General features: G+C 53.1%; 1 protein-coding gene across 1 annotated transcript; it reads right to left on the reverse strand.

Annotated features, from left to right (window-relative positions):
• Positions 1-3,587: 3,587 nt before the first annotated feature.
• LOC11175887 (uncharacterized) lies at positions 3,588-17,390 on the reverse strand. The gene is made up of 6 exons (XM_061659285.1): positions 14,733-17,390; positions 9,847-12,122; positions 9,559-9,767; positions 9,126-9,475; positions 7,725-7,888; positions 3,588-7,657 (listed from the first exon to the last, which is right to left on the reverse strand). The coding sequence occupies exons 1-6, from the start codon at positions 15,395-15,397 to the stop codon at positions 3,825-3,827; spliced, it is 7,497 nt and encodes a 2,498-aa protein (XP_061515269.1). The 5' UTR covers positions 15,398-17,390; the 3' UTR covers positions 3,588-3,824.
• Positions 17,391-18,002: the final 612 nt, after the last annotated feature.

Genomic DNA, 18,002 nt, shown 5'->3' on the forward strand with positions numbered 1-18,002 from the left:
TTCTCTCCAAAAAACGAACTGTTTCAATGCCTCATGTTGCAAGTGAGTGGATGTAGTGATGGGCTCTCTAGGGATCTCCCACGACTCCGATCTGACTCCGGTAATTGCTAGTTGTTAGTTCCGAGTCCTCTGGAGTTGCAGTTGGAGTCGACTGGAGTCGGAGTCGCCCGGAGTCAGCCGGAATCAGAATCAAACTAGAGTCGGGATTGTCGGGATTAGAGATGGGTTCTCCGGATCCGGATGCGGGATCCAGAACAAGGTTACTTCCGATCTCGACTCCAGAGAAATGGAATCACTAGGACCGCCGGAATCGTTCAGAATTGTCTGGAACTATCCGAAATCGTTGAAATCGTCTGGAATTGTTGGAAACGTTTGGAATCGTACGGAATCGTCTGGAATCGTAGTTGACTATTGTTTGTAAATTTACGTACGACTTGAACAAAATGCCCGTTAAAGGTTCAATTCCTAAATGGACCGAGCCTACCACATACCTACTATGGATACAACAACAAGTCATAGCTCAAGACTAATCGATCACATAGTGCCAAGTGAACTGCGCCTTAGTTCGTGCAGTTTTAGATTATGTGTCAGTTTTTATTTGTCTATATTTAGTGTAGCTCTTACAAACAAAGAAAAAATATCAAATTTCATTTCAGAAACTACTTTGGAGAGATCGTAGTCCACTGCCAACACCTCAAAACACTTGAACACCGTAAAACGGGCAAATCGTTTTGTTGCCAGTGTAACAAGAGGTTCCACCAACGCTCCAAACACTTTAGGGAGACGGTTCCGACGTAAGCGATTGAACCTAACCTCTCCGAACTGGTTCCGAAATTTGTTCGAACCGTCCGGTGCCAGGTCCGCTTTGTTGTTAATTTTGCCAAACTCCGTAATTTAATTTCGTTTAGTTTCTAAGAATAGCGTTTAACGACGACCACAATGCTTTGCGATAAAATCCGTGTACCGGCTATCTCCGGACGACTCCGACACTGGCCGGCTCCGACTCCGGATAATGCTGGTCGAACCTACCTTCCGGAATCGGTTCCGACATTTTCGTAGCCCGCTTCAGATTTTTGCCAACTTTTCCCATCACTTCGACCTTTGTCGAATGCTTCGACCTATGTGTCATAATAGATATCGATCATAAAGTACGTAACGCTCATTTGAGATTAGCGAAGGATACGTTCCAGTACTACATACCGTTACCAAGTAATTTAACACTTGCACAATTCAGGAATGGCGGAGGTGATCATGGCGGAACGTCAAGGCCTTGGTTGATGAAAAGTTGTTTTGATAATCCATCGCAATCAACTGACGGGCTTGTAAGACTGCATCCAGGATTTTTCAAAGCTCATCCTCATCATCCATCAGATGTTAGGTAGACAATGGATTGAAACGTTTAAGATTTTCTTTCTTCGGTGTGGTGAATTTCTTTGCCGGTGCAAACTGCAACACTACCAGAGTTAAATTATTGCATTATTATCCAGAAGAAGATTAACAACTACTTATTGCCAAGTGTCGTCTATCCCAATCCAATCCCCACTTAGTAACACGTGCTTAGTTTTATATATATTTATTACGATCTATTTATAATACACTTGGCCTTTTTAAAGGACAGCGCTACTCTGTTCATTACTTGCTTTTTGTCTCTCCTCCCTTTTGCGCCTCTCTTATCATGTTGACAGTGTTTTTTTATGGCTATCGTTTTATGTGTATCTCTCGCTGTCTCTCTATCCCTTTACCTTTCTCTCTTGCTCTATTCCATCCTCTCTGCCACTTTCTCTTCCTATAAATTCTGTTTTACGCACACACACCGCGTGCCGGTGTAGTCTTGATGTCTATTATTCACATTAAACCAGTAGTAAGTAATATACTTCATCAAACATGTGTTTTTTTCTTTCCCTTTTTACCATCGTGTATGTGATTCTACAATGCTTCTTAGATCCTTAAATCTGTAAAAGGATTAGGTGTATTTATTATGTTTTGCTTCTTTCTTTCTTTTTTTTTTTTGTTTTACTTTCTTTGTAATCGGTATCTGTTTCCATTTGATTGTTAAACACACACAAATTCTATTTAGTAATTATTGAAGTAGACGGGACAGAAAAGGAGGCCAGGATGGTACTGAACTGACACTTAGAAAAGCAACAACAATTGGGTGGGTACAATAAGGAGTGCGATCCGTCGTAAGGTTGGATGCTTGGAAGGTTGGTATAACACTGAAGTTTGTAAGATATCTCGCCCTCTCCTTCTTCCTTTCTCTTTCTCCCTCTTTCTCTCTTTCTCTCTCTCTCTCTCTCTCTATCTCTCTTTCTTGCTCTCATTTAGTACGACAAATTTAACAAACCGGCTAGTAGCTGCCCGCGCACCTCTCTGTACAAATGATACGTTTCGGTTTTCGAGTAAGCGCTCGAGCATACTGTGCGTTCCTACCTACCATCGAGCAACAAGGGGCAACAAGTGAAAAGCAAAGGAAACGTTACTAACGCCTACTAACGCTTACTAACCAACCTGAGCTCCCGCTGAGGAGTGCTGGCCTGGCATTGGATATTGTGTGCATGCGTGCGATCCTTCCTGAGATAGCTGAGCAAACCACAACCGGAAAGGAAACTAAACTAAAGGGCTTGAACTTGCGATGTGGATGTGATGAGTATCGTTTTCTTCTTCTTCTTCTTCTTCGTCTTTTTTGTTTGGCACATTTACACTTCGTGTAAGGGTAAGAGAGAGAGAGAGAGAGAGAGAGAGTATGTCCGATCCCAGCCGCATCTCTTAAATATTGCGCAGTACCGCGCAGCTTTGACCAGTTTCTCCGATGTCTATGACTCCCCATGAGCTCGCGCGTTAGTCCGGCAATTGTGAAGGGATCCGATCGGTTGTGCAGCTATACAGCCATACAGGACAGCGTGTTTGTTGTTGATTCGTATTGTTTGTTTGTTTTTGTTTGCGTTTAATTTTTCATGTTTCATTTGGTGCATGTTAATATTCGTAGTTTTTTTTTTTTTTTATTTGTATGAGAGTATCGTTTTCGAGGTTTTGAACGATGCGCCGTTAAGTTTGCAACATTTGGTGGGACCGTTAAATTACTATTCATTTTGTGTGTTGTTTGTTTCTGCTTCGGTTGTTGTTGTTGTTGTTGTTATTTGGTTTCATTCTGACCTTCCTTTTGATGCTCAGAACGTAATCACCGTTCTTTCGTTTTGCGGGTTGAGTTGATCTCTATGTTTTTTTTCTTTTTATTTGTGCAAAAAAAGTCCACCATCATGAAGTGGAACACCCGCGTAAGCCCTCGGTTAGCGGTGAAGCGCACGGCGCACAACTGCAAAGAAGCTACACCCACGCGACGCAGCGCAACGTAACGCCGCGTTACGCGTTACGGTGCTGAATTAGGTGCTGAATTTACTTCAAAAATCAAGCATCGCTTCCCCGCGTTGGTCGGCCGGTCGGGCTGCAGGGCTGCGGAAGAGCAGGATGACAATTTAGCGACTTAACTTTTAAGTGGAACGCCGCGTCCCACACATCAATACTGGTTCGCCAACCGCTTTATCGTTCGCTCTCCTTGCATGGCGGCGAACTAATCTGGATAATCTTTGTTTGTTTTTGTTTTGTTGCTTTCTTTGTTTGGGTAGACATCAGTTACTTATTCTACGGACACTAGATGACCGCGTATCTCTTTTCTCAGTCAAAATTCGAGGGTGTGTGTGTGTGTGTGGGAGAGTTTTTTTTTCTTCAACCCTTTGTGCCATCGACAAAAGCTGTACAACTACCTTGGTATCCTGTATTGCGGGGTGTGGCTACCACCCCCTCCCCCCCCCCCCTGTCACCACAGTTTAATAGTACGTCGGGAATGGGTGATAGGCGGCGGCGGCGGCCGACGAGCCGTGCTGGTTGATCGGTGGCGAGGCAATGTTCTGCTTCATCGAATGGTGATAGTTGGTGGAGCCGACCTGATGGTGATGGTGATGGTGGTGATGATGGTGGTACGCCCCGAACCCACGGCTCGGCGACACGACGTGGCGCGGCGGGGGCGGCGGCGGGGCTGCCGCGGCCGGCTGCCCGCTAGCGTCCGACAGCAGCCGGTTGTTCTGCTCGAAGATGAGGTGCGTGGCAGGGTCGCTGACCAGCAGGCGATGGTTGCCGGCGGCGGACAGCTGGTCCCCGGCCAGCAGCCGATGGTGGTCGCCCGGCTGTATCTGGGTGGAGAGGAAGGAGGTGGCGTGGCGCACCGCGTGATGCGACCCATTGTTGACCGCGTGGTGCGAGCCGGTGTTGGAGCTGAGATCGAGCGACACCATCCGTATCATGTCCGGATGGTGGTGGCTGCTGTAGGAGAGGGCGGGCGTCGGCGGCGACTGGACGAGGTAGCTGGAGCCGCGGCTCAGGTCCACCGTCACCGACTGGTCCGCGTCCGAGTCCTGGCCCTGGACGTGCTCCTGCACGAGATGCTGCAGCTGGGTTTGCTCGAGCTGGAACGATTCTTGTTGCTGCTGCTGCTGCTGCTGCTGCTGTTGTTGTTGAGTGTGTTGTTGTTGTTGCTGTGTTTGATGCTGATGGTGATGGTGCTGATGTTGATGTTGATGGTGTTGCTGTTGTTGTTGCTGCTGCTGCTGTTGTTGTTGTTGTTGTTGGGCCTGCTGTTGCTGATGATGATGTTGTTGGGATTGTTGTTGCTGAGGTTGCTGCTGTTGTTGCTGCTGCTGTTGCTGCTGTTGCTGTTGCTGCTGCTGCTGCTGCTGCTGCTGCTGCTCCCGCTCGCTCAGTATGTCGTAGATGTGATGGTGGTAGCGGTTAAAGTGCAGATTGCTGCCCGCCTGCGTCGACAGCTGGAAGTTCGTGTGGTGGTAGGCGGACACGGTGGACCGGGACGACATGTCCAGCCCCTGGAAGTCGGACGCGTCCCCGATCGCGCTGTTGCGCTGAAAGTCGACCAGCTCGTCGGTGCCGTACTTGATGCGCATGTCCGCCGTGGTCGGCAGGTTGGAGCCGCCGAGCGCCCGGCCCGTCTCGCCGTACTTCTGGTGGTTCTGGATGAAGTCGGCCGCCCCGCTGCCGGCGTTGCTCGGCGCGTTACTGTTGGTGGCCGCCGCCACCGCCGCCGCCGACCCGCTCGACAGCTTCAGCTTCGACTCCTCCGACTGGACCGCGCTGACGGACAGGTTCTCCGCGATCACGATGCTGTTGTCCTCGTCGCTCGACAGCTGCTGCATGTGGTGCGCATCCTTCAGGTTCGACTCGAAGCTGTCGAGCGTGAGCGAGCTGATCGTTTTGGCGTCCTGGCGCCGGCCGGCACTGCCGTAGTGGCCGGCATCGGTCGGGCCGAAGTCGTACCGCGGCAGCGACGGCGTCGACGCGGGCGAGATCAGATCGTGTTCGGCGTAGATCTGGCGCGAGCTGGACCGCACCGGCGACCCGCCCGCCCCGATGTGCTGCCGGCTCGCGGCGGCCGGTGTCGCCGCGTACCCAAACTCGCCCGTCTGCCCGTCCGGCGAGAGCGCACTGCGCACGGAGTCGACGCTCGCCGTCAGCTTGTTGTGCGGCGTGCCCTGCAGCTGCTGGCCGAGATGCTGCTGGCCCTCGTACCCGAGCATCTCGCTGTCCTCGTAGATGGCGAGCTTCTCGCGCGACTTGGGCCGGCCGCTGCCCGCACCCCGGATCGACAGGATGCCCGAGTCGTTCGTCGACTGGGCCGAGTACTGCGAGATCGAGTTGAGCTGCATCGAGAAGTGGTGCGACTTGAGCAGCTTCATCTCGTCCACCGACTCGTCGATCGGGCCGGCTGCGAAGGTGCCGCCGGACAGGCTGTTGTTGTTGTTGTTGTTGTTGTTGCTACCACCGCCGCCGCCACTGCCAGTTGCGTCCGTCCCGCTGGCCGCCGGATCGATGTGGCTCAGATGGAGGCCGCCCTGGCTCTGGCCCCCCTGGTTCGTGCTGATCTCCGCCTCGGTGATGATGTTGCTGACCGAGTTGAGGGCCGCCTCCACCAGCATGCTCGCCGACGTCGGGATGGTGTTGATCGTGTTGCGGCCCGCCCCGCCCGTGCCCGCATTGTTGTAGAACGAGCCGAGCAGCGTCTGGTGGTTGAAGTGCCCCTGGAACGCGTGGCTCTGGAAGGAGGGCAGGTCGGGCAGGTTGAGGCCGGTAAAGTTGGACGTGTACTGCTGGAGCTGGGCGTGCGAGCTCTGCTGGTTCGGGTTGTTCGAGTCGACCACGTCCAGTATGGTCGAGTTGTCGTCGTCCTCCTCCTCCTCGTCCGCCACGTTCGGCGGCGGCGTGTTGACGTTCCCGTTCATGATCAGCTTGGTGAGGAAGTCGCGCCCCGTCACCGTGCTCAGCATGCCGCCCGGCTCGGCCCCCTGCTGGCCGCCGCCGCCGCTGTCGCCGCCTCCACCCCCGCCCGGCAGCTGGTCCGCGTCGCTGATCCACTTCTTGCTGCCCTTGCTGATCACGAGCCCCGCGTTGCCGCCCCCGTTGATGTACTCCTTGTACTTCAGATTGCTCGCCAGCGACGCCATGTCGACGAAGCTGCTGTCCACCTCGCCGACGCTCTTCAGCTCGTCCTCGCCCGTGCCCGGCTTGTACTGGAGGGCGGCCGCCGCCGCCGCCGCTGCTGCTGCCGCCGCGGCAGCCGCCGCAGCCGCCGCCGAACCCGCATCCAGCTGGTTTGATATGTTGAGCCGATGCAGCTGGCTCACGTTGAGGCTGTTCGGCTTCGACTGCTCGTCTGCCAGGGCATGGTGGACCAGGTGCTGCTGCTGCTGCTGCTGCTGCTGATGATGATGTTGCTGCTGTTGCTGCTGTTGCTCGTGCTGCTGCTGCTGGTGCTGGTGCTGGTGCTGCTGGTGCTGTAGGTCCTCCAGCCGCTCGGCTCGGCTCTCCCCGTCCAGCCCCTGCTGCTCGAGCATGCTCTTGCGGATGTCCTCCACACTGCCGCCGTTGCTGCCCGCCGGCGTGCCGATCGCCGCCACCTTCGCAATGTCCTTCAGGTTGTTGTTCAGTATCGAGCTGATCTTCGTCGACAGCAGCGACAGGTTGCTCTCGTTCCGGCAGAGATCGTTGAACGATTCGAGGATGTTTTTCGTCTTGAGCAGATTGTTCGAGAAGGGCGACGGCAGCCGGGCCAGCTGCTGTTGATGGTGGTGATGTTGCAGCGCCGACTCCTGCTCCTGCTCCGCCTTCCCGAGCACCGGGTCGTCCAGGTGCGGGTCGGCCTGGTGCAGCTCGTGCTGGTGCAGCGCGTTGCTCTGCTCCACGCCCTGCTCGTCCTGCTGCTCGTCGGCTTGATGTACGGCGGCGAGCTGCTGCTGACGTAGCAGCTTCTGCTGGTGCAGCTCGGCGTCCTTCTGGAGCAGGTCGGCACTCGGCAGCACGAGCTGCCCGGTTGATGGATGTGTCGTCGAGAGGCGCTGCACGGCGGGAGGTGTGCTGGGATAGTCGAGCTGCGGCTGCTGAGGCGACAGCTGCTGTTGGAGGTGCTGGGGCGTTACCTTCGCCTGGTCGACCGGTTCGTGCCCAAGCCCAAGCTCGGACTGCTGGTGCTGCAGCGATGACGTCTCGTCGAAATGGGCCAGCTGGCGTGAGCGCTTTTTCCGCTCCACCTTCTCACCGCCGTACCCGCCCTCCTCCGATGCGGTCGATTTGTGTCTCTGCCGACGCTGGACCTCATCTGTGGAATGGATTCGTACAGTTGGTAAGTTGGAACATTGCCAGGGAGAGGTGCGTGACATGCATACCAATGATTCCATCGTTCAGCCCGCCAGAGTAAGCGTCGAACGTGTACGCCACACTGCGCTCGATCTTTGGCATCTGCTCCTGGGTGTAGCCGTGCACCTTCTTGTAGTGGAACTGCAAACACTGCTTGGTCGTAAACGCTGCCGTACATTCGTTTTCCGCGCATCTGGAAAGGTACGGAGACTCGTTAGAGCACGCTTAAGTTGCGTAATCAACACAGCCCTGCGGGCCGAACCCGATGATCTGTTCGCTAGATACGTTCGCTGCTACACAACCGGACGAGATCGAGTCCCATTGGGACAGAAGCAGCTACACTCGCTTTGTAACCTTTTAGTGTGGAATATTTAGCAATGTAGCTCTATCGGGCGACTTGAAATGCGCTCAGTGAATTAAACCCCATTCACTGAAGTCGAGAGCCGAGTCTAGTATGAGGGTCAAGAATGGAACCGTATGAGTTTGAGAGCTCTTTCGAGAGTTCAATCTTGAGGCGAGTTATTGAGCTCTCCATGTCAACCAGACACTTACACAGGCACTAAGCTGAATCATCCTTGAGTTCAATAGCTCTTTTGTGAGTGAAATTTCAATGAGTGAGATCTAGAGTTCGAGAACTCTTTCGAGAGTTCAATCTTGAGGGGTGCTGTTTAACTTTTCACGTCAAACAGCAACTCAATCACACTGAGATGAATCATTCGTGAATCTCGTCTGTTTCTCGTCTCTCGTGAGTGTATATCTAGAGTTTGCGAGCTCTTTCGAGAGTTCAAACTTGAGAAGAGCTATTGCGCTTTCCACGTCTAACAACAATTCAATCACACTGAGCTGAATTAGCTGAATTAGAAGAGTTCAATAGCTCTTTCGTGAGTCAAATCTCAATCGTTTGAGTTTCGTCTGTATCTCGTCTCTCGTGAGAATATCTCGAGTTTGAGAGTTTTTTCGAGCATTCAATCTTGAGGAGAGCTATTAGGCTTTCCTCGTCAATACAAACCAAACCAACCAAATCATTCTTGAATACAACAGCTCTTTCGTGAGTGAAATATCTCAATGAGTGAAATAATGAGCTCGGAACCTCTTTTGAGAATTCAATCTTGAGGTGAGCTGTTGAACTCTCAACGCCAAACAGTAACTCAATCACACTGAGTTGAATCTTTCGTGAGCTCCCTCTATCTCTCTGTCTCTCGTGAATGAAAACTCGATGAGTGAAATCTCGAGTTCGAGTACTCTTTCGAGAATTCAATCTTCAGGAGAGCTTTCCACGTCAAACTGCAACTCAATCACACTGAGTTGAGTCATTCGTGAGTTCAGTAACTCTCTGTCGTGATTAAAATCTCGATGAATCACTTCACATGAAACCAACCATTCAGCAATGATTTCAATGGCTCTTTGAGAGACTGCCGAGTATCACTTACTTGAACGGCCGGACGCCCGAGTGCGTCAGCATGTGGATCTTCAGGTTTGACCGGTTCTGGAACAGCTTCTGGCACCGCGGGCAGCTGACGACGGCCGAGTTGCGGCTGTGCACCTCCTTCGAGTGGCGCTGGAGGGCGGCCCGCGAGCCGAGCAGCTTCGAGCAGAGCTTGCACTGGAAGTCGCGCAGCACGTCCGCCATGTCGCTGTGCATCCGCTTGATGTGGACCTTCAGCTTTTGCGGCTGGCAGAACTTGCGGCCGCAGAAATCGCACAGCGGCCGGGTGCGCTGCGGGTTCGCACTGCAACCGTACGTGCGATGCATCTCGAGATAGTTCAGCCGCAGGAAGAACTGGAACGACAAAAACGGGTGGATTGCTCGTCAGTTTAGCCTGCTAAGAGTCTTTCTTTCTCTCTCTCCGTCTCTGTTCCTACCTTTTGACAGAATTGACACTGATATGCGCCCTTGCCGTCGTGCAGCTTTTCGGCGTGCTTCATAATGTTCTCCTTGCCGAGCACGGCCGCACCGCACACCTTGCAGTGGTACTTGCGGATCGTCAGGCTGAAGCCGGGATCGTGAAACACCGAGCAGTGGGTGCGGTAGTAGAACGGATGGTCAAACTTGAGGTTGCAGCCGCCGCAGTCTAAAAATGGAGAGAAAATAGGGACATCATGAGCACGGCTCCCACATCATTCGGCAGCTCCACCGCCGCCCCTACTTACTCGTTTTCTCCATCTTCTTCTTGCCCCAGGCCGAGTTGCTGTCGTTGCTCCAGTAGAGCAGCTCGGCGCCCGGCTCCAGGTCCCGACACGTGACGAAGTAGATGCTGCCGTCGTGCACCTGCAGGACGCAGTTCTTCTGCTCCCGGTTGCGGGCCGGCCGGATGTAGCGCAACCAGTTGGAGAAGTTTTTGTTCTCCGTGCTCGTGTACGTCGACTTGGCGCCGTCGAACGTCTCGAAGATGTGGCGCATCGTACAGTCGTCCTGGATCTCCGTCTCGCGCACAATCTGCCCGGTGAGGGGCCCTAGTTTCGTATACTTCGCGATAAAGGTGGTCGTGTAGATGCTGAGCCCGTGCCCGCCGGCCGGCCGGCTCTTGGGGGCCGTCTCCCGGTCCGCCCCGAGCGTGCCGGCGAACCCGGCCAGCGTTGATGCCGGTGGCAGGGAGCTCTTGGAGTCGAGCAGCGAGTCCTGATCCTGCTGCAGGTCGTGGCCTTGCCCCTGCTGCTGCTGCTGCTGGGGCAGCGATACCGGTGGCTGCGAGTCACCCAGCTGGCCCAGCTTTTGCAGCTGCAACGCGTCGGCGCTCTGCGTGGTGCTGCTGATGATCGTGCCGTTGGCGCTCGACTGCGGGCAGGGCCGCAGCTCGAACTCGGGCGGCACCGACACCTCGGAAAAGGAGGGCGTCAGCTCCACCTTCCCATTGCCCCGGCTGCTCTCCCCGCCGTCCTCCTCCTCGTCCTCCACGTCGTCCTCGTCGTCGTCCTCGTCCTCGTCGTACTGGTCGTCCATCTCGTCGTCCAGCTCGTCGCCGGTGCCGGGCGGCTTCAGGAACAGCTTGTGCTTCTTGATCAGGTCCTCGTTCTGCTCCAGCCACTGGGTAAGCTCGATTTTGTTGCTGATCGCACGCAGCGGCGTGCTGAGCGGGCACTGGTCCGCCCCGTGCTTGATGCTGCACCCGGTGCACACCTTGTTCTTGGCCGTGCCGGTACCCTTCGGCCGGCGGCCGGCCGGCGCAGTGCCGTGCGGGCCCAGCCCGAGCTGGCGGCCGGCGGGCCCCAGGAAGGCGGCCTTCTCGGCCGAGGGCCCCCCATCGGCCGTGCTGGTCCCCCGGGCCGCCCCAGGCAGCGGCCGGTACTCCTGCTCCTCGTACTCGATGTGCAGGTCGACGTTGGCCGAGTCGTGGGCCGTGGCCGCACGTCGGCCCCGCTTGCGTACGCCACCGTGCGCGGGGCGATCGGTCGCCCCCGTGGCACGGGACCGGTCCAGGCCCTTCTTGGGGGCGGCCGGCACCGGCGGCTTCTCGTCCGGCGGCTCGAACTGGTCGCACTGGTCGAAGAAGTTGGACGTGGTCGGCAGCTCCTCGCCGCCGGTGTGCGCCCGGCGCTCCAGCTTCTGCTTCTCCTCCAGCTCGGTTTTGATCTTCTCCGCGATGCGGTAGTCCAGCACCTCCGTCTCCGTGTTGAGGGAGTCCTCTGAAACCGATCCCATCGTGCTGCTGATCGAGTCCTGCTGCACCTCGTTGCTTTGCTGCTGCCGGTTCGGCGCCGCGGACGCGGGCGTGGTCGGTGGCGGGAGCGTTTTGCGCAGCGTCTTCTTCACGAGGTCGTCCATCAGGTACGCGTCGTGGTTGCTCACGCTCGACTGCTCCTGCTCCTCCTTGCTGCCGTCACCGAGGAACGCCGGCTCGACCTTCCGCTCCTCGGCCGGGCCCTCCGCCCCGCTCCCTGCCAGTGCCTCCTTCTCCTCGCCCTCCTCCTCTTCCTCCTCCTCGTCCTCCTCGTCCTCCTCGCCCTCCTCGCCGTCATCGCCCTCCTCCTCGTCCTCCTCCGGGTCCTCCGCGTCCTCCTCCATCTCCTCCCCCTCGTCGTCGTCGTCGTCCTCGTCCTCCTCACCACCGTCCTCGTCGTCAGGTACGGGCGCGGAGTCATCGTCGTGCTGGTGCGGGGCCGGCTCGTCCGCCAGGGCCTTCTCGCCGAAGGACACCATCTTGCGCCGGCTGCCGTCCTCGAGCTTATGGATAATATTTACATTCTTGTTAAATTGTACTCTCTTGGTTTTCTTGCCCGCGCCCCCGATCGATTTGGCGCTGGCGAAGCTGATTGATGACGACTGTAGCTGCTGCTGCTGCTGCTGCTGCTGCTGTTGCTGGTCGAGCAGTTGCTGGTTGTCCTGTGGCGGCTCCTGCAGCTGATGCTTGCCACGGGAGCCCGATTTGGTCCGCCCACCCTTGGTGGCGGCTCCTTGCGGCTTCAGCGGTAGCGTTTCACTGTGAAATCTGATTCAAAAATGCAACAAAAAAACAAAGGCAGAAAAACAGGTTAAGTGAGTGAAGCTAGTAAGAAAATGTAGCAAATATTTCCCTCTAGTGACTACTTTAAATTGACTATCTTTAGTGGTCTAAAATTTCTGTCGTTAAAGTAGGCCCACTCTTACTCTCTCTCTCTCTCTGACTACTGGATGACCTGAGAAATGAACAAACACTGTTTCTGTCACTAGTTCCAGATGTTACCAAAAGGCTATGAGCAGGTCGTGGTATACGTGTGACAAATATCGCTATAGGTTCTGAGCCTGAGCAGCGACAATGCAGAAAGACAGCTTTTGTTTTCCTTTCTGTACAGTTGCCACTGACGAATTACTGATAATTCGTCAACTGATAATAACAGGTGGCCGAATCGGCATGAAACGGAAAAGAGCCATGATTATTGTTTACAACAAAAATCTTTTACTGGTGGCTTCAAATTAGATCTGAACTTCGTCCAGAAATATACAGAGGCGAGCGAGCCATTAGAAGCGGCATTACCAATTGGATGTATGCTTCAAGGAGATGAGTAAGAATTGTCTTGCCAGCAAGTATATTCCAAAGAGAAGATGTTAAGTCACTCGTATTTTACTCGGAGGAGGCGTTTCAGCAGCTATTTCTCCATCAAAGTTGATTTTTTCTCAGCTTGGCATTGAGGCATTGAGTGAGATGAGATTTGGTCTTTAGATACGTTCATGGACGGACTGTATCAGCGGACATTATTTTGAGCTACATTTGTTTCAAGCTTTGAAAAAAGATCTAAATTTTAAGCATGCTTAACCATTGAATGTTTACTAACATTGCTATAGCATATGTGGAGCTGTACATCCAAATATATCACTCGAAAGATCCTTTCAATTGTTGTATTAGCTTAGCTCTGAACTGCTACAATTACTGTTTTCTATAACTTAAGTTGTATAAAAGTCTTCTGGTCCTAAATCATTCAACTGCAAGAGCAACTACTAACTACAAGTCCTTCATAATGTATGAAGCCAATCGGAGTGTTGCTCCTCTTGCTTCAAATGAATCCTGTGCCTAGAAACCTTTTCAAGGAATACAATTGCATAACAATCACTCTCAGGCTATTAAAAAGGCAATAAAGGCCTTGAGGATCCACTATACTTCTATCATATACAGCGCATTTCGCAATGAAATCACTCATACTTCCTCATTGCACCAGCATTGCAATCTGGAAAATGGACAACTCTTTCCGCGAATGTTACTCATTTGCCATTTGCCTTATTCGACTTCACTTGTTTTTATCACCTCGTCGTGAAAAAAAACACTTAAAACGCTCACTCAAGTTGATAAGAAAGTGATAATAGCTTTTAGGCACTAAACTGCAAATGTACTCGAGCGTGGTCACTGCCGTTTGCTCGAAATCTAAGTGCATCGAATTGCACTCATCTAAGATTTACAGCTCCAAGAGTAATTGTTTTTTTTTTAAGATCCAATCCATCTTTCTAACAACCTGACCGCTCCTTCGGAATTCTAAAAAAACCTCTTATCCATCTTTCTTAATCAAAGATGCCGGTAATGTCACCCATTTTGCACCAAATGCATCATTAACAACCACATTTCAACCATTTCATGAGCAAGCAAAGCCCATTAGGAAATTACACATATTATTACATTTTATCTTGGCATTTGCAATATTGGAATTGTATATTGCAATACGCACACCTCACTTTAGTTCATGCTTTTTGTATATCAGTTCTCTGCTTTTTAGATCTTTAGAATATTGCTCCTTCGGCTCTAATGCATTCTACACAGCTTGATGCCTTACAAAGCCATGTCTTCAACATCCCATAAAAGCTCGCTCAAGATATGAGACAGTCATCCAGAGCTCTAAGAAGGCATCCGTCCTAAAATCTCTCCCTCATCTCTCCTACGATTCCTGGATTTGTGCAGATCTCACCGCGTGTTTCAGAACTTGCATGAGATCATCTAATGTGCGCTCATATTTTTCCTGAAATGCATCACCTATTGCATTTTTCTAAACCATTCCCCCGATTTCCATACTTCTGGAAGCGCCATAAAAGTTCACTCAGCATATTGGAAATTCAATAACAACGCTCAGGCTTTGCAACACTATTATCTGCCCTGGTCTGGATGTTGGAGATGGAGGAGTGTGCACACCTTACTTTTATTGTCCCTAGAATCGTATTGCATATCGCATTCATCGTTCTCTCTCTCTCTCTTTATCTCTCTGATGAGGTCATAAATTGGTAAACTGCATTACTAACTGTTGCTCATTTTACTTCAACTGCATCTTTATGGCGCTTGGTTATAGCATTCCTGCTGTTTAATATTCTTGAATGCTCCAACCCACAACAACTTTCGCGGGTCTCAAGCACTAGCATGTACCAAGGCCTGGAGTAGGAGATTAGACTACTCTTACCATACTTTTATATTGTGTAGAAATCTTGAATATATCATCTAATCTCTCGTCGTCAGACTAATTCTCTAGTCGTAAATCTTGCAGATGCACTACTAACACCGCTCCTGTCTCGCTCGAAAGGGGACCCATAAAACCGGCACACACTGGAGGATATTAGGCAACAGGCCGCAACCCGACCGACCTACCCGTTCAGCAGCGGCGAGTCCTTCTTCCAGCAGTTGCTCTCCGCCAGCTTGAGCAGAAAGGACACAAACTCCACATCGTTCTTGAACAGCAGCACGTTCCGGAGCGTGTCCCACTTCTCCGCGTTCTTCGTGCCGATGTAGATGTTCTTGCTGAACTGCTGATGGCGATACTTTTTGACACGCGACTCGGGACCGGCGGCGGGCGCGCCCTTCCCGCCGTCCCGATGGTTGCTGCTGGCGGTGGTGGTTGCAGTGGCGGTTGATTGAAAGAACGCGCTCTGGGGCGGCAGCGGCGGCGGCTGCCCGGGACCGCCGAGGGCCGGCGGGCCTGCTGGCAGGCCTACGGCCGCACTGCCGTAGCTGCTGCCGCCGCCCTCGTTCGACCCGTCCTTCGCGTCGTACGCGGACGAGAAGAACGAGGACGACGAGTTGGAGTTGCCGCCGACACCGCCGAGGCCGCCGCCGCCGCCGCCACCGACCAGATGGTGCCGGCCGACGATCGACTCGAACGGGCCGCCGCCGTCCGACTTCTCGCTGGTCGTGTCGTTCGAGTAGTGGGCGCTCTGCTTGCTCGAGCTGCTGCCGTTGTTGATGGTCGCGCCGGGCCCGCGCTTGATCAGGTTCGCAATCGGTGAGTCGAGATCACTGTCCAGAAGTTTGGGCATCTTACCCGGAGTTGAGGTTGATGCGGGCGCGGTCGGGGATCGTGATCGGGGACCAACACAACACCAACAACAGAAAAGGGGGTAACCGATGTAGAGGCGTTTGTTTGGACGCCCCTATACGTGCGTGTGTGTGTGTGTGTGGGTGTGACAAGCCGTTCTATGCCGTTTTTTTCACTTCTCTTGTGTGTGTGTGTATGTATTTTGAAGCCGAATGTGCAACTTTGTGCCACTTCCTTATGTAATGTTCGCAACTATCGCTTTCGGGCACGGGGCGGCGTCGTCCCCCAGCATCATCATCAGCATCATCATCAACACCAGCCCCTCCCCCCGCAACGCGGAACAGGGCGGCCCCCCTTTAGGTGGCAGGATGCGCCTCCAAACAAATCATCATTTCGCCCGTTTTTTTTTTTTTTTGCTTTACCTACCACTGTGCCTCCCCCCGAGCCTGTTCCGAATGAAGACCAATGTGGGGGGAGAAGGAAACACTCTCTCGTGCACACACACACAAACGCACACCACTTCCCACCTACTCAAGGCGCGCACACAACACCGCCACGAACTACCGAACGCACCGTTTTTTTCCCCGTTCTTTTGCGCTCTTCCCCTACGCTTTTCCCGTTTGCTTTTCCTTGTTTTTCTATATATTTTTTGTTCTTCTTCTTTTTGCTTCACACACACACACGCACACACCCGCAGGTTCACGCTACCCGAATTCACCAGCACTGTTCTGCGGATGCTTCCTGGTCGGGGCCGTCCCGTCCGTCCTGGTGGCTGGTGGCCATTTTCCACTGGTCGGCTGACCAGCGCGCCCGAACCATACGGTTTTTGCGGGTACGCCGCACCACTCTCTGCCGTTGCGGGCAGGGCCGCGTTTTTGCACTGCCAAGGGGCGGCAACCCAGCAACGCAATGCGTGATATGCCCACCGAGCGGCGCTGAACTGCAGCAAAAAAAAAAAAAAACACTCTGTTCCGACCGTTCCGTTTGGCTGCTGGCCGTGCTGTGCGAGATTGTTGGCTGCTGCTGGCTGCTACCAGCTCGCGGGGACACACACGACTTGCGACTTTTCACGACACCCACCAACCCAGCCGACGCAACGCTTACGCTGCGCCACCCCCGTAGCAGTGGTTCCTGGTGCGATGCGATGTGTATGTGGCGATATTTCGCCGTGCCAGTGGCCGCGGTCGGATGTCCTTTTTGGTTAGTGCTTTTCTTCTTCCCCCTTTTTTCTGTGCGCTTCCGCCTCTTCTTCGATGATGTGTCCGCACGCTGTTCCTGCCCGTTTACCTAGCTCGCCTCGCGGACGGGAGATTCCGGGTCGAGGGACGGGGATGGGGGGATGGCCCGAGAGCGTGGCTTCCAACACGGTCGATCCGTTTTCCGCTTCCGACACTTAAAGCTTTGCTGGAAAAACGGCGCCTGAGCAAGATGAGGCACGTATATATCTGTGCATTCATCTTTAATTTTGCTCGCAGCTCGCCCGTCCCGCTCTGGTGTACGAGCGCGCTCGCGCGGCCAACACACACGCACACGCACACACACACGCACGCACTGCTTGCCGACTCTTTCCAGCAAAGCAGCAGGATACGCAGGATCTGCGCGCACTCTCTCGCTCTCTCTCTCTCGCTCTCACCGTTGAGTTCTCAGTACCGCGCTCGCCAGGATTTTCCCGAAGTCTGCGCGATGGTTTGTGCTCACGGGAGTGTTTTTCCCGACCGTTCGTTTCATCCTGCCGCTGCTTCTTCTTACGCTGTATTTTCGCGGAGACAACCTCGCTCGAGTGCTCGAACAACAAGGGTTTGGTTTTCGTCCTACTGAAACACCCATACAAGCAAAAAACGGTAACGGCATCCGGAGCGAGCGGAAAAGCGAGAGCGAGCGGAAAAGCGTGCGATTGGGTGCGAAGGGAAAAATTGCGAGAGAAAAAGCTACGGTGGGTTGTTTTATTTTATTTTATTTTATTTTTCTTACGCTCATTCGCACCCTCTATACGTGCGTGCGTGTGTGTGTGTTTGTTGTCCTTGCAAAGGCGTGCTAGTTGAGGTTCAGAGATCCATCAAATCTCGTCTCACCCACTCATCTACCCACCACGGTGCCACAGCAATCGCGCAACGGCGTTGACAGATTTTCAAGCACTCGAGCAGTGTCGAGCACTATCCACACACGCGCACACACACACGCGCACGCACACCAATTCTGGAAGGTCCTGTTTTCCTCGCCGTACGTTTGGAGCAGGAAAAAGGAGTTTTTCATCATCCTGCGAGCGTATCTGTTGCAGTGCCTCGGCGTTGGTCTGTGCGCGTTTGTCAAAATGTCAAAAATATATGTTTTTATTTCCATCTTATTTCAAACGAGGCGCATACGTATAGGAATTTGTAAATGACGGAGAAAATTGATGTATAAAAGGTTAAAAAAAATATTAAAAAATAAATAAAAAGTACAATAAAAAAGAGTGCAATAAAAAAACAATAAAACTAAGTGAGAAACGGGCGAAACAATGAGTAAAATAAATGCAAACCAATGAGTAAAACAAAGAAATAAATGGATTACAAACGGCTGAAATTGAAAAAATAATATTAAAAATACAACAAGCGTTTGTTAAATGT

The sequence above is a fragment of the Anopheles gambiae genome, chromosome X (genome assembly GCF_943734735.2).
Source record: "Anopheles gambiae chromosome X, idAnoGambNW_F1_1, whole genome shotgun sequence".
In the NCBI taxonomy this organism is placed as follows: domain Eukaryota; kingdom Metazoa; phylum Arthropoda; class Insecta; order Diptera; family Culicidae; genus Anopheles; species Anopheles gambiae.

What these genes read in the sequence shown, in the direction of transcription:
- LOC11175887 (XM_061659285.1), bottom strand. Translation starts at nt 15,397, where the DNA reads ATGCCCAAACTTCTGGACAGTGATCTCGACTCACCGATTGCGAACCTG. An exon ending in AGTGTCAATTCTGTCAAAAG is followed by an intron (nt 9,476 to 9,558) that starts GTAGGAACAGAG and finishes TTGTCGTTCCAG; the next exon opens with TTCTTCCTGCGGCTGAACTA. An exon ending in TCGGGCGTCCGGCCGTTCAA is followed by an intron (nt 7,889 to 9,125) that starts GTAAGTGATACT and finishes GTACCTTTCCAG; the next exon opens with ATGCGCGGAAAACGAATGTA.